General features: G+C 43.3%; 1 protein-coding gene across 1 annotated transcript in view; it reads left to right on the top strand.

Annotated features, from left to right (window-relative positions):
• LIN52 (lin-52 DREAM MuvB core complex component) overlaps window positions 1-12,591 on the top strand; it is a 56,701-nt gene extending 44,110 nt beyond the window's left edge. The window contains exon 6 of the mRNA XM_017829372.1: window positions 12,263-12,591. Within this exon, the coding sequence (XP_017684861.1) occupies window positions 12,263-12,453 (191 nt within the window). The 3' untranslated portion in view covers window positions 12,454-12,591. The remainder of the gene's footprint in view (window positions 1-12,262) is intronic.
• Window positions 12,592-13,601: the final 1,010 nt, after the last annotated feature.

A 13,601-nucleotide genomic window follows, 5' to 3' on the forward strand; every position in this document is an offset into this window, starting at 1 on the left:
TTTCAGAAATTTGTCATCTTCCACTTACTACAATAGCCCAAAATGCAGCAAGTTGTGTATGAAAAGGCAGGAAGAGAGCTCATCAGCTGCATGAGAATGAAGGACAAGAGACCATCAGAGCAATCTAAGTGGACACAGATGCTCAGGCTGCCTGGTTCTGTGGCCTTCAGTTTGTTTTCCTCTCTCTGTATTAAAGTAACTTATTAGTTATGGCTAGTTTTAATTTATTTTATATATATATATTATATATATATACAAACACACACACATATACATATATAATCCCAAATTGCCTTTCAGGGAAAGCACTGGCATCTGTCTTCCTGTTGTACTCTGCACGGATCAGCTTGTCACTCTGTCTTGGGTTTCTCCCCCTTTTTGGCACACTGAAGCCAAACAGCATGTGTAAAACCAGCAGACAAATCTAGGGGCTCCTTGTGGGAGGAATCAGGGTGAGCCCTGATTTGCAGGAGGGATCAGTTTGTAATCAGATGCATGGGAGGCAAAGGGATCTGCAGGCCATGGCTATCCTTAACAGGATTAGCTGTGATATTTTGCTCAATATGAACTTGTAATCAAAAATTAGGGCAAGTGTTTTGCTGAAAAGTATTTGATTGATGATGGTTTCTCAAGGAAGTGTCAGATTGAAAGTCAGAGGTAGTATGCCTTCCTTTGCCTTGTTTTGATAAGGGAGCTTGAGCTGGCGTCTCCTACCTCCCTCACAACTCATGTTTTCAATCCTTTTGTGGGCATCTTTAAAAACCTGCCCTGTGAGACCCAGCACGTGTTCCCTTCCACGAGAACTGACAGGGTCTTGTTTACACGTGCTCATTCCCAGCCTGAACTCTGAGGCATTCCCTCACTGGAGAAAAGTGTATGTCAGGTGCTGCATTTCTCTAAGGGGTGTCCCCAGGAAGCCTTAGCAGAGACCTAAGGCAAATCTGTGCAGTCAGATGTTTGGTTTTGACGGTGCATTTCTGCATGGAAGCGTGAGTACCTGTGACCACCACTGGAGATGACAGAGGAGAAGGCAGGCCAAAGAGTTGAACTTGGGTTTCCACCACGCAGGGAGACAGTGGAGATGGAGTAAGGATGGAGAAGTTCCATGTCTCCAGCACCTTGTGGCTGCTGCCCAGCCACCAGCCCCGTGCCGCGTAGCTGGGCCCCAGCGCCTGGACTGCTTTTCTGGCTGTTTCTCCCCGTCCCCCTTCTCCTGCCGGTGCCCGAGAGGCGGCTCCCTGTCCGTCTGTGGCTCAGGGAGCGCTGGCTGCCGCTTGTTAGAAGAATTCCCCCAAGTCAGACCTATGGTACGAGCCGTGTGAAGCGGAAGACAATTAGGGGCTTATTAGTGTCCTGGGGAGACGTGTAACTTGTGTTGCTGGGACTTACCAAAACAGCGAGAGTCTTACCGGCAAGCTCCAGCCGAGAAAAGACTGAGGGATTGTCTCACCTAATTATGGGGAATGGGCCTCTTTGTGTTTGTGATTCGGTACGGTTGTCCGATCGCTTTTCTCTGGCTGCTGGCTCAGGCCGAGCTGGAAGTGTGCTAATTAGAAGAGAAATGGACGTAGTGATCCTGTCAGCTCTCGTTACCGGCGTGGACAAAGCCGAATATTATTCTGAAGCAGTGTTTTGTGAGTGTCCCCCTTCCAGCTCTCATTAAGGGCAAGGTTGGTGGACGGGGAGGGGACTTGACCACATGGGTTGGCTAATGGAGCACAGTTACCGTTACTGTGCTAATTAACGGGCTCAGGAGGCAAATGTTTCTCCAACCAGCAGTCCCAGCAGCTGCACCTGGTGCTTCCAAAACCCAGCCATCTCACTGGGCAAGCAGGCAAACAAATGTGTGTACCAGCGGAAAGGGACCTGTGACGCATCCGTGCCATCCAAAAGTACAGAAGAACCATTAAAATAGTCAACAGAGAGAGGGAAAGGGCATAGTGCTGCAGTAGCAGCAGGTCGAGCTGCAGCAGTCCCTTCTCTCCCCAAGTTACCCTTGATATAGAGGGCAGTGTGTCAGCTGCTGCCCCTGGAAAGCAGGTAGCAGAGAGACTCAAGGAATATATCTTCTGTGAGTTGTTGTGATCATCAGAGGTCCCAGTGTGGCCAGGAAGGGGAAAGCTGGAAAGATGAGAGGTGACATGGAGGTGAATCAGACTATCCCTCTCTATGCTGATGGGAGGTCTGAGGTGGCAAGATGTATGTACGTATCAGGATGTTTCTTTTGCTCCAAAAGGCAGTTAGGCAACATTGAAATGATTCACATAGGTTAAGGTAGGTGAAGAGGATGACTAAAGGAGCCATAGGAAATGCTAAAAAAACCCCCGTGCACTTATATGCCACTAGCCTAAAACTACTACAGTGAGAGTAGAGTGTGATGGCAGAAAGTGACCTACTACAGACAGAGTAGAGAGAGTCAGAAGACAAAACAGGAGCCATAGCAGGTCTGTAGAGTCACAGTGGCTGAGATAGACCCAGCAGAAGGCAAGAACAGTGTGTGCTGAGGAGGTTCAGTGGAAGTGAGTAGTTTTCTTAACTTGTCACACAGACTTTCATTTTAATGCATAGATGTTTTGTAAACAAACAGAGTAATTGCTAGTTGATGTTTCCAAAGTTATGCAATATATTAGCTATTAAGTCTGATTTGGATGTTGTGGTCATTCTAAAGGTCCTTAATTAATGTCTATGCATTAAACATAGCAAAACATAAAACTATGTCTTAAAGCTTTTAATTTGCTTTCCCTGTTTTAACAATGTACTCATTGCATGCACTTGCGCAAACTTGGGAACTGTTTTCAGTCATATTTGGTCAAGGGTTAAAGTTACAAGAGGTTCCCTCTTTTGTTTCTTGGGTTCTTTGTCCCCGGTGGTGAAGCTGTTCCAGCAAGAGGGTTAGCTGTGTCTTCCCAAGGCTCCAGCAGCGGTCTCCTGTCATCATGGATGGAGCTTGAACTTTGCTCTGTGCTTGTGCCTCCTTATTTTTCTGTTTCCCATAGCTGTGAACCCAGCAAGGATCCTTCCGCTGTGGCAGCACATACACTGTCCTTACCCTGCAGTCCTGCAGAGCTGTAAAAGCCTTTCCCTTTTAACTGGAGTTCATTTCCTACTGGCTGCTGTGATGGCTTGAATCTTAGGAGTCTTGACGCGGAGACTGATCTCCAAAGAGGGCTTGAGAAGTATCTTCCCTGCAAAGAGGTTTATTCTAGAAGGAGGAGATATGTAATCCTCTTACTAAAACACAGAGAGGAAAGGAGAAAATGTTTATTGCTCCTGCCTTATCCCAGTGAGCTGGCAGCTTTTATGCTGCCTCACGAAGAGAGAGAGGCAAAGAGAAACATCTATGAACTCCACCTGACCTGAGGCTCTCCGGTGGATGCTCAGTGAAACTCATGTCTCCACTGCTTTCAAGTGTCCCAGCAGAACAGATCTGTAACCCTAGTGTCTGAAAAGGAAAAACTACTGCCTGTTATACCACATGGCCACTTACCTTGCCTTCCAGATGCTTCAGTTTTGGTCTTAGGAGGAATCCCAAATCAATGACAGAAAACTAGAGACCATTACACTCATTTCAGTTTTTGTGCTCTGGAAGCTCAGGAGTCAAGTGACCTCCCTGAGTAAGGGTTGGTGACACTTGCCATGTCAAGCCCTCCTCAAGAGACTGGACATCACAGGCAGATGCCAGGAGAAAAGTCTGCAAGAAGACACATGACTGGTTTTGCCAATTTGTCTCCATTTCTTTGCCTGAGGAAGTATTGGGGTCCTTGCTTGTTACACCTCTATTTTACTGGCCTGTCATCTTGCTGTATTGATAACGTCATGCCAAATTTCTGACTTCCACATATAGATAAGGATCGAGTGAGTTGGTTTTATGTCCTTGTGAGGAGGACATTCTGATGAAGAATATTCTTCATACAGATTAGCAGCACTCAAAAACATTGTGAAGACGGGTGAAAAATATACAGATGGAGGGAAAGGCTGCAACGGCTCCTTTTGGCCTTCACTGAGACCTCCTGGCATTCACATAATGCTTACTAATTGTACAGTACCTGGCCTCTGGGCTGGAGTGCTGTTTGGAGGACATCTCTTTAGTAGTTTGAGTTATCAAATGCACCACACTAGTCATTTAAGTCATGGTGACCTCAGCAAGTATCAAAGCTTTATTGTGCTGTCATTCACAGAAACACAAAATTAGGCGAAGGTCTCTGTCCTCAGGAGGTTATAAGCAGATGAAACAGTAAGAGAGTGGGAGGAGAAAAGGAGACATCAAGATGTAAAGAGACTTGTTAGAGGTTATCCATCACAGTTCAAACCCTGTAACTTCTTAGCCACAGTCAAGTGGCCCTTCCAGTGCTTGCCATCTGCCTTGTTGTTTCATTAAATAGATGTGGTTTTAAAAGTAAATAAATAAATAAAAATGCAAATGCCTAAGCAACTGGCAGGCATTAGAAATTTAAATAATAATAAATTACAGTGCAATACCAGACATTTTAATATTTTTTAAAGACCTGTGAAAAACTATTCTATGAATTTAATTTTTTAAGTAACTTTTTGCAGTGTTAAAGATTTAATTTAATTAATTTAAAACAGAACACTAAAAATGAAGGTTTCTCATAGTGCTGTTAACTGCTACAGTGTGCACAGTGTACACGTGCATTTAGGAGAGAGCGATGAGCATTACAGAGATCCTAATAATAGTTAAAATATCTTCACTGATGTATAACACTATTTTGACCTTGTACACTCATGCAGAGAGGGTGTAAGTGCTACTTTCCAGATTTCATGTAACTCCACAGCTGCTCCAGTCCAAATGTTTGTCGACAGACCAGGGCAGGAAAAATGTAATTTTCCTAATTCTGCCACATGGAAAACCTTGCTCTTGCTCTGATGCTCTGGGGGCCTGATCCTGCGTTAACAGAGAACATTATTAAAATGATCACTGCAGCTCTCTAGGGAGCTTAAAACTATTTGCTCTAGCAAAAGAGAGATGATTTCTCTCGTTCACTTCAATAGTTTGAAAATGGAGGAACTTGCTATAGTAAATATTAGTGTACCCCATTTGTGTAATGCATCTGGGTAAGGTTTACAGGAGTTTCACTAGCAAGTATCAAAATATTATCAGCAAGTTTTTTTGGTGGGAGATGACTGTGAAAATGGAGTGATATGGAAGACTGAAAGAAAAATACAGGTAAGTGAGAAGAATTTAAAAATAGGGTTCTTAGAGGACAAGAGATCAAGAGAGATGACAAAGCACAGTTTGGAAGACAACAAGGCCTGAGCAGGAGGCTGGGGCAAATGCAAAGGACCAAAGGAGTCAGATGGTTACAAATGCAATTTAAGGAGAAAAATTATGAAAGAAACACAAGGGGAGCAAATAGGAATAGGTAATGGGTTTCAGCAAGAAGGAGATCAGAGAAAAGCAGAAGTTTCATGAGCAGTGGAACTAGAAAGGGAAGCATGGTCCTTGTGAATGTGTCTCTCAAGACCGCATCGTGTGGATTCTCTAGATGCCTCCCAGAGGATATGCTCACACCTCATTAAGGGCAATCATTGGATTTCTTTTTTGGTCAGCCCATTAGCGTAACAAAATGTACAGAAATGTATTACCTACACTCTGGAAGTTGTCTGAAACTGGCCTAGAGGTGCAAAAGTCACTGGGACACCCATGTACACCTGTGGATGGAGGCTGAGATTAGATGGTTAATAGCTCAAATTGCAAATGGACAGAGTGAGTGATAGAGAATGGGAAAACATTAGGAAAATGGGGATTTATATCTGCTGTTAATGCATTTAATTTGCTTTACTGCCATTTCCTTTCCTGGTTTTACATTTTTTAAAAAATGAATGAGGATCTATTTAAAGCCCTCCTCCCAAATCAAGCTAACTTCACTGTGAGTGTCTGCACTGGTTGTTTCTGGGGAGAAGAATCTCTTAACAGCAGTTTTGTCTCCAGCATGTGACAAGAGAGACTCCAGGAGCTCCCCAACCCGCTATACCATCAAAACCTGCTTGGAACCTTACTGAAAGCATATGTGGGAGACAGATACTGCAAAAAGTCTTCTGGTCATTCCATATTGGGGTGAATTGTAGCTGTATTGCTCAAACTCTCCTGTTGTTTTTCTGCTGTCCTACACCGCAAATTCCCATCTCATTGGTTCCTGCTGCAGTGATTCTCATCTGGTGTTTTCTAGGGACCTCCTCCTGACTATACTGTAGTTTGGACAATACTTGTATTTTTGCTGGGATCCAATTTTATTATCAGGTGGTCTATCGCACATGTCCTTCCATATTTCACTCTCTTAACAAAATTTCTTGATTTCCAGGCAGAAGGTGTCATGTTAAGAGGTGTTAAATAGGACAGAACTGACTGCTGATCCCTGGGAGACCTCTCCCTCCAACACAATACCTTTTTATGCATCATTATCCTTTATTTGTGGGTCTCCAGCCAATTTTTCTTTCCATCTAGTGGTGTAGCCAAACCCATTTGCATTAATTTTGAGTAGGATTTATCAAATCTTTACTAAAATCCGAATGTATCAAATCCATCATGTTCCCTTCATCCACTAATTTTGTAATTCTATTTTTAAAAGCAATCAGTTTTCTCCATCACAATTTGTTCTTTAGAAATCCCTAGTGCTGATGCTTGTTTTCTGATCTCTAGGTGGTTAGTGATTTTTTTCCCCATTTTTAAAATTCTGTTATTTTACTGGCAATAAATATTCCTGAGAACTCTAATTTTCCTTTTTTAAAATTTATTTTAGTGATCAATAACACAATTCCTTTTCTCTAATCTCTAGGCAGCTTCCTAGTTTTTATAACTTAACAAAATTATTGTCCATGACAAAAAAAAGTAACATTTGTCATTTTTCTTGTAGCAAGTGGGTAAAGTCTCTTTGTCACAAACCCCTGTCCTGAAAACTTGAGTGTACAGGCAGAGTGCTATATATTTGATGAGCCAAATGTAGTGTCAGTGAAACAAATGTGTGGATATCGTTGACTTCTTAAGTGAATGCATTCAGGGTTTTTGCCTGGTAATATCCATTCTAGTCAATTGTTATTGCTTACAGAAGTATCAGGAGGGCATTTGTATGTTCTTTTTATTATAACGTTCATAAAAGTCTTTAAGATGAAATAAAAATATCATCCAAATAAGCTACATACATATTTGTATACATACATAAGCTAAAGTATTATTGAGGGAAGATAACAAAAAGAACACTATCTTATCAGAGCAATAAATTAATTTAGTCTCGGCATTGGATTGAAATTGGTCATCAAACTAATGCCAAAACAATCAACCTCTATAAATTCTGAGAAGCTGTCTTGCTGAATTGGTTATAAATCCCAGCTTGGAGCTATACCAAAGTAAACAGTCTGTGCTTTGGAGGGGTGAGTATCTGATATCTTTTAATGTCTAGTGCCTACACAACTTCAAAATACCTTTATTTGGGAGAAGGTATGGACAGATGCTCTGAATCAGCTGTCCCCATACTTCTTCCCTCAGACTCCCCCAGATCTGCAGGAGATGCTGTCAGTGCATTAGTCAGAAGATGATGCACAGGCAAACCTTTTCTACTTGTGCCTGATTTCTGCTGTTATATGGCAGATCACCCAATACTGCCATGCCAGTTCCACATTTACCAAAGTGCCCTCTTCATTGGACTCATGGTCCTTGGTTGGATGTACAGAGAGGTGAGTCCTAGGAAGGAGAAATTCGCTTGGTGTCTTACTCTTTTCAAGGTAACCAACTGCTCTCGGGGACTACAGGAGACTAATCCTCCCAGTGACTTATTGATCTAAAAAGAGAAAGGTTTCCTTCTCTTTGGTTCTCATGGTTCACACTGTCTTGCAGCATCTTTAAACAAAACAGGTATTAAGTCCCCCTTGGGACTCTTCAGTTAAACTGGTTTGCAACAGATCAGCACTGCTGTGCATGAAGATAAACAGTCTCATGTAAGCTAAATGTTCAGAAGTATTCTTTATTTTTTACATCATGGAACCTGATGGCTTTTCGTTCTCCTCTCACCTCAAAATGTTAAAATGCAGGACACATAAGAATAAGGTGGTTTGTTCTTATTTGGGTCAGTCAAATGTCAAAATTCCAGCATTTAATGGAAAATTTAATATATTTAATTTTAATTATTTTAAATAATTAAATAATTAAAATAAATATATTTAATTTAATTTAATTCCTACAGAAATAATAGGAAAAATACTACACAAAGATCAGTCATTCAACATTTATTCATCTGCAAAATAAAAATGCATTTGAGCTAATGATAAATTTCGCAATTGCTATTTCTTCTGCTAACATAAAATTAGATAAATGTTCTTATTTTTCTTGCAAACAAGATAATTACAGCAATGCTCTTACTCCTGAGCAAGGCAATCGGTCAGGCAGCTTCTCTTCTGAAACCCAGATACTGATAGAGAATTGTTACTTAACAGCTCTACAAGGTGAAAGATGTTCAAAATTATATAAAAGGTCTGTGCACCTATGTACACTCTTCTGCTAACTGGCTTCTCAGGCACATGAAGCTAAACATGTATCAGTAATTTGTGCGTCATGTAATGCATTTGGGTTGAAACTGTAGAATTTTGATCCCAAGGTCTCATTTAAGCTTAGAACACAGACTGTTTTTCTGGTGGATGGGAGTTATGTCACTTACATAGGCAGCACCTGAAAAATACCTTTCTTCGTATGTCAGAATTGGAAAGTTGACCTGCTTAGTGTAACCATGGGATAAGGATATTTGTGGCAGTTCTTCAAGCTGTTTAGCAGGATCTTGACCTAAAATTCAGCCTTCTAATTGATTTGGGAGAATTGTCATCCAGCCTCTGCAGGGCAGGTGCCAATATACAGATGTAAAAACGTGGGCATATATATACATATGCAGTAGTTATGACATGGATTTTAAAGCAACATTTTATCAAGCTGCTGTTGTTGGCATCATAATGCCTTGAGTTCCTTCACACAGACTGTGTATGTGGAACAAAATTACTTCTGGAGCCAGACTGAATAGAAAGAGCTTATTTTTGGTGGCCACTCACTCTTTATGTTGAAGAAGAAATTCTTAGGTAAGAAAAAGAGCTGGAAGTATTTCAGAAAACTCAGACCTAAGAAGCTCTCCCTCTGGCCATTCATACTCCTTGAGCTCAGAGCAGTCCTGTTGTATTATCTCATGCTGCAGTGGTACCCAAATTAAATGGAGACATTGGAGAAGGAGCAGGTCGCTCTTTTAAAAGTCACTGATCACAGATAGTGTTGTGGACAGGTTCAGACACAGCTTTGGCTGCAAATGAGGTAGGCATTATGGCTGGACACGTGGTGCGGGGATGTTAGTGCTGAACAATGGCTTGTATCTGCCAAAGTGGAGAAGAACAGATGAAGAGTCAAGAAAATCTTAGTGGTTTAGATCTAACACTCTTCCTCTTGAAATGGCCTGCACTCTGTCCAAAGAGGAAAGCAATGGAAAGGGTATCGCAGAAGCAACAAGCCATGTCGTCAGTCCACATCTGAGCACAGTTCTCATCCACAATTAACAAAAGACTGCTTCACATGATGGCCAATGCAGCAGTTTAAACTGGCACAGGCATCAGCAACTGCATGCTTGCCACTGCTTAGGTAATGGTCAGAAGTGGGAATATCTTACCCTCGTCCTTGAAATCATGAAACTTTCTTAAACACTGCAACCTGCTAGAAGTCCAGATTGCTTTCCAAAAATGGTAGAGTTGTGTCCCTCAGACAAATGATTTGCTGACACCTCCATCTCTTTTTTTGGATTCCCAAGAGCCAGAGGATTCCAAAGTCAAAAATTCTGTGATAAAAAGCAAATTAAATTCAAACAGGTTACCCTTTCATTGATGACAGCAATAATTTCCATCCTGCTAACATATTTAGAAAGCTTGTGTGTAGTTTGCGTAGGGATTACTTGCAGTTCTACTACTGTAAAACAGACTACTGGTATTACACACTTCTCTTTGAGTACTGGTATCTTTTCCAATTTTTTTCTTCTGCAGCATCCACAGACTTAGTACAAGAAGGAGTTGGCCTAAATTTAATGAAATTCTGGATGTTCCAGAGACCTGTATTCAAATACAAATAGCTTGTCATGAACATATACCAATAACCAGTCTCCCTGGCTGAAGTGACATCAGCCTAAATCAAAATATACTGTTACAGAGTGGGTTTCTCTGAGGAAGCACCTCTCAAGTAAATGATCCTGTGCTATCCTGATCCACAGATCAGTATGACAATCCTAGGGAGGCTACTTACCACTCCTTCAAGGATCAAAGCTGTTGCTGCCTACCCAGAGCTTTACAACTGTGTAAAATTTCCTGTTGCTAGAACTAACCCCCTAAGCCCAGACTCAGCAATTTCATTAGAAATAGAAGGAGCTCTTGACTCAGGTACCATAGAATCATGAAGGCTGGAAAAGACCTCGAGTCCAACCATTAACACTGCCGGGTCTACCGCCATTCCCTAAGCACCACATCTACATGCTTTTGGAACACTTCCAGGAACGGTGAGTGGGGCTTCTGGCTTCCAGAGATTTCTTGGGAATTCAGGCAAATATTCAGTGTCAAAAAGGAAGTTTTCCTAAAGCTTAGGCTTTGGAAGAATCATGGTCTCCATGAAACATTCCTTCTTCTGAAAGGCACTCAGTGTCACAGTGTGGCATTTGGTGGGTGAGGCTTTCTATAGCAAGATAGAGAACTCTAAGGTTTAGCGAGTTAAAAGACACAGGATGCACTTTTCCTATCTGGATCTACCTCAGACATCCTGTTAAATGTGGGTAACCGCTAAATATACTTTGGTCCAAGTGCTCCATGTATAAGCTGATGATAACATTAGGTGAGCTCATTGAGAATGTATATAGTTAAATGTATCCCTGTTTATGAGATTCTCAGGCACTATTGATGAATGTGTCAACTCAGGAAAGAGGAAGAAATTCATGACTAGGTAGCCCAGTGCTATACCTAATGCTTAATACCATCGTACCAATGTACAGTCTTTGTATTTGCAGTAGAAAGCAACAGCCTTGCAATAGTCAGGATGAGAAATGGCCAAGGTTTAGCCAATTTCAACAATGGATTTAGAGAGAAAAACCAGAAACTACCTGTCTGGGCTCCTCCAAATAACTCCTCTCCCAGGTTCTAAATGATAAATGCCACTATAAAAATTGTTGGGGTGTTCTCCTCTCAAATGCAACTTAAATTATGGACACCTTCTCCTGAAAGAGACAGACACAGGAGAGGTTCTGAGCAAGTGAGCAAAATTTATTTGTCACAGGGGTCCATTTGGCCTCTGTACAATGAATCATCACCCAGTCTGGGTGTGTTTAGTGTAGAAAGAAGGAACAACAAATGGAGAAGGTTATTAAATAGTGATTGGCATTGAGACTAGTCAGCTTTACCCAACTCCATGAAATGTAAATGAGAGCTTAAAAAATGAAACCCCAGTACATTTCAAAGGGATAAAGGGCAGTGTATGTTAGCTGTGGAATGCAATAGCAGGATATAAAAGCAAGTTGTTTAGTCAAGTTACTAAAAGCCACTATCAGCAATATGCAGATGAGACACCTGTATTTTTTCATCCTTTTTAATCACAGCAGGAATGTGAGGATGGCACAGCACTTTCAGAGGAGCCAGAGGCAGAAGTAAGGCCAAAATAAGGCAGTTAGAGATGATGCCAGTGGGTGAAGGGAAGTGTTTTGAGAAGGCTCCAGTTGTGATGCAGCTTCCTCTGGCTGAAGAGCCCCAGTGGTCAGGTCAAACTGCGATTTATGATGATTTTTTTGATTCTTCACTGTACTTCCATATGTGCACAGAGGAAAAGTTTTCTGCAATTTTGCCAGAAGATCCCATTCCTTCGATTTCATTGCCTGTAGCAGTGCAAAGTACCTTGGTATGAAGCCTGTGGCTGCTCAGACAGTCCAGCTATTACTGTGTCACTGTGTCCCATAGTCATTCTGCTCACCAGTATGGCTTACTTCTCATTCCTCCTCTCTGCCACTTTCTGTACTGGCTTGCCACTGAATCCTGATCCAAGCTTAATAATTAGTCATTATATCCCATGATGTACTATGTCTAGGGCAAGACTTTCAGAAGATGAGATGGAGTCCAAGGGTGGTGAGCACTCCCTCAGCAACAAGAAGCCATCACAAACCTCTGTGACCTTTCAAATACATTTCTGCAGCCACATCTTGTCTGACATAATTAGACAGTAGCCTTTTAAAAAGGCATCCTCTGCCCCTCTCCTCAGCATTGCCAGGAACATCCCAGACCTGTGAGCTGCCTTTCCACAAGAAGAGAGGACACAAGGTGAGACCTCTGGCAGGTGTCAGTCATCTTCAGGTAACCTGCCTTGTGCTTGAGGAAAATGGTGAAGATGGTTTTACGGTCAAGGTCCTGGGTTTGGGGCTCAAAAAGCCAGATTTATCTCTTAAATTTTGAATGTGACCTTTGTTATGTCATTTAGCCCGTCTCTGTACAGGGATCCCACCAGTTCCAGAAAGATGAGATAAGGATACATTTGTAAATCCAGAGGACATGCCCAAATTCTCCACTGAGGGAGGTTGATAGGATATTAGGGAAACAGCTCTCTTGCTGTCCTATTATTTGCATGCAGTAAAAAACAACTGAGAAGAGTCTTAATAAAGAAAAGATTCCCTGTCTTCAATCAGTAGTTGTATTGTCTAATGTAAATATGAAGTGACTAACAGTGCCTTGCAGTGACCTGCTATACAATAAGCATGGGTGCTTGCAGCATGCCTGCAGCTGCTGTGGGCTCCTGTTGCGGTGATGGACCTGTAGCATCCTTCCACCCTCATGCTGGGGCCGTGGGCATGGTGGGGGACTGCTGGCCGAGCCTACAGGGAGCTGCAGCCTCGGGAGCCATCACTCCATCCACATCCCTCTCCCCTCCTACCTGCATGCTTGGCTGTTTGCTCTCCAAGCCCCCCCCCCCCCATCACCGACCTCCAAAACCCCTCTCCCCCTGGAGCCTACTTTATCACCATGGGGAGCCTCCTGCCCTGCAGCATTTCTCATGCTGCATCCCCTGTGCCTAGGTCCTGCACCCACGGCCCCAAGCATCCCATCTCCCACAGCCTGGCCTCGCCTGTTCCCATCCTGGGCCGCCCAGGTGAGTGGGCGGCAAGCGGTCACCGGAGGGGGGCTGCACATCACCTGACCCCCTCCAGCTGATTCCCTCAGACAGGACGTCAAGTTAATGAGCCCTCAGGCCTGTAATTAGCTGTCAATTACCTCAAATTAATCAACTCCTCGCCTAATTAAGCATAATCGGCAGGTGGGCAGAAAACGGGCCATTGTGCGGGAGCCATGAGAAAAGCATGGCTGGCAAACTTGGTTAGGATCAGCGGCGCATTCCCGGACGCTGCGCCACCGACACCCGGGCGCCCGCCCCGCTCGCGGTCCCCCGGCCCCCGGCGCCCCCGGCCCCGGGCCTGCCGTGGGGGGCAGCAGGGACGGGGCCCCGCTGGGGCCAGGGACACTGCCTTTCCTGCCCCGCCAGCGCGAGGCGGCCCCTGGAGCTGCCTGGGGGCCCCGGCCTGCAAAAAGCCATGGCCTGGGTTTAGGGG

Source organism: Lepidothrix coronata, unplaced genomic scaffold, assembly GCF_001604755.1.
Source record: "Lepidothrix coronata isolate B3197 unplaced genomic scaffold, Lepidothrix_coronata-1.0 Scaffold164, whole genome shotgun sequence".
NCBI lineage: Eukaryota > Metazoa > Chordata > Aves > Passeriformes > Pipridae > Lepidothrix > Lepidothrix coronata.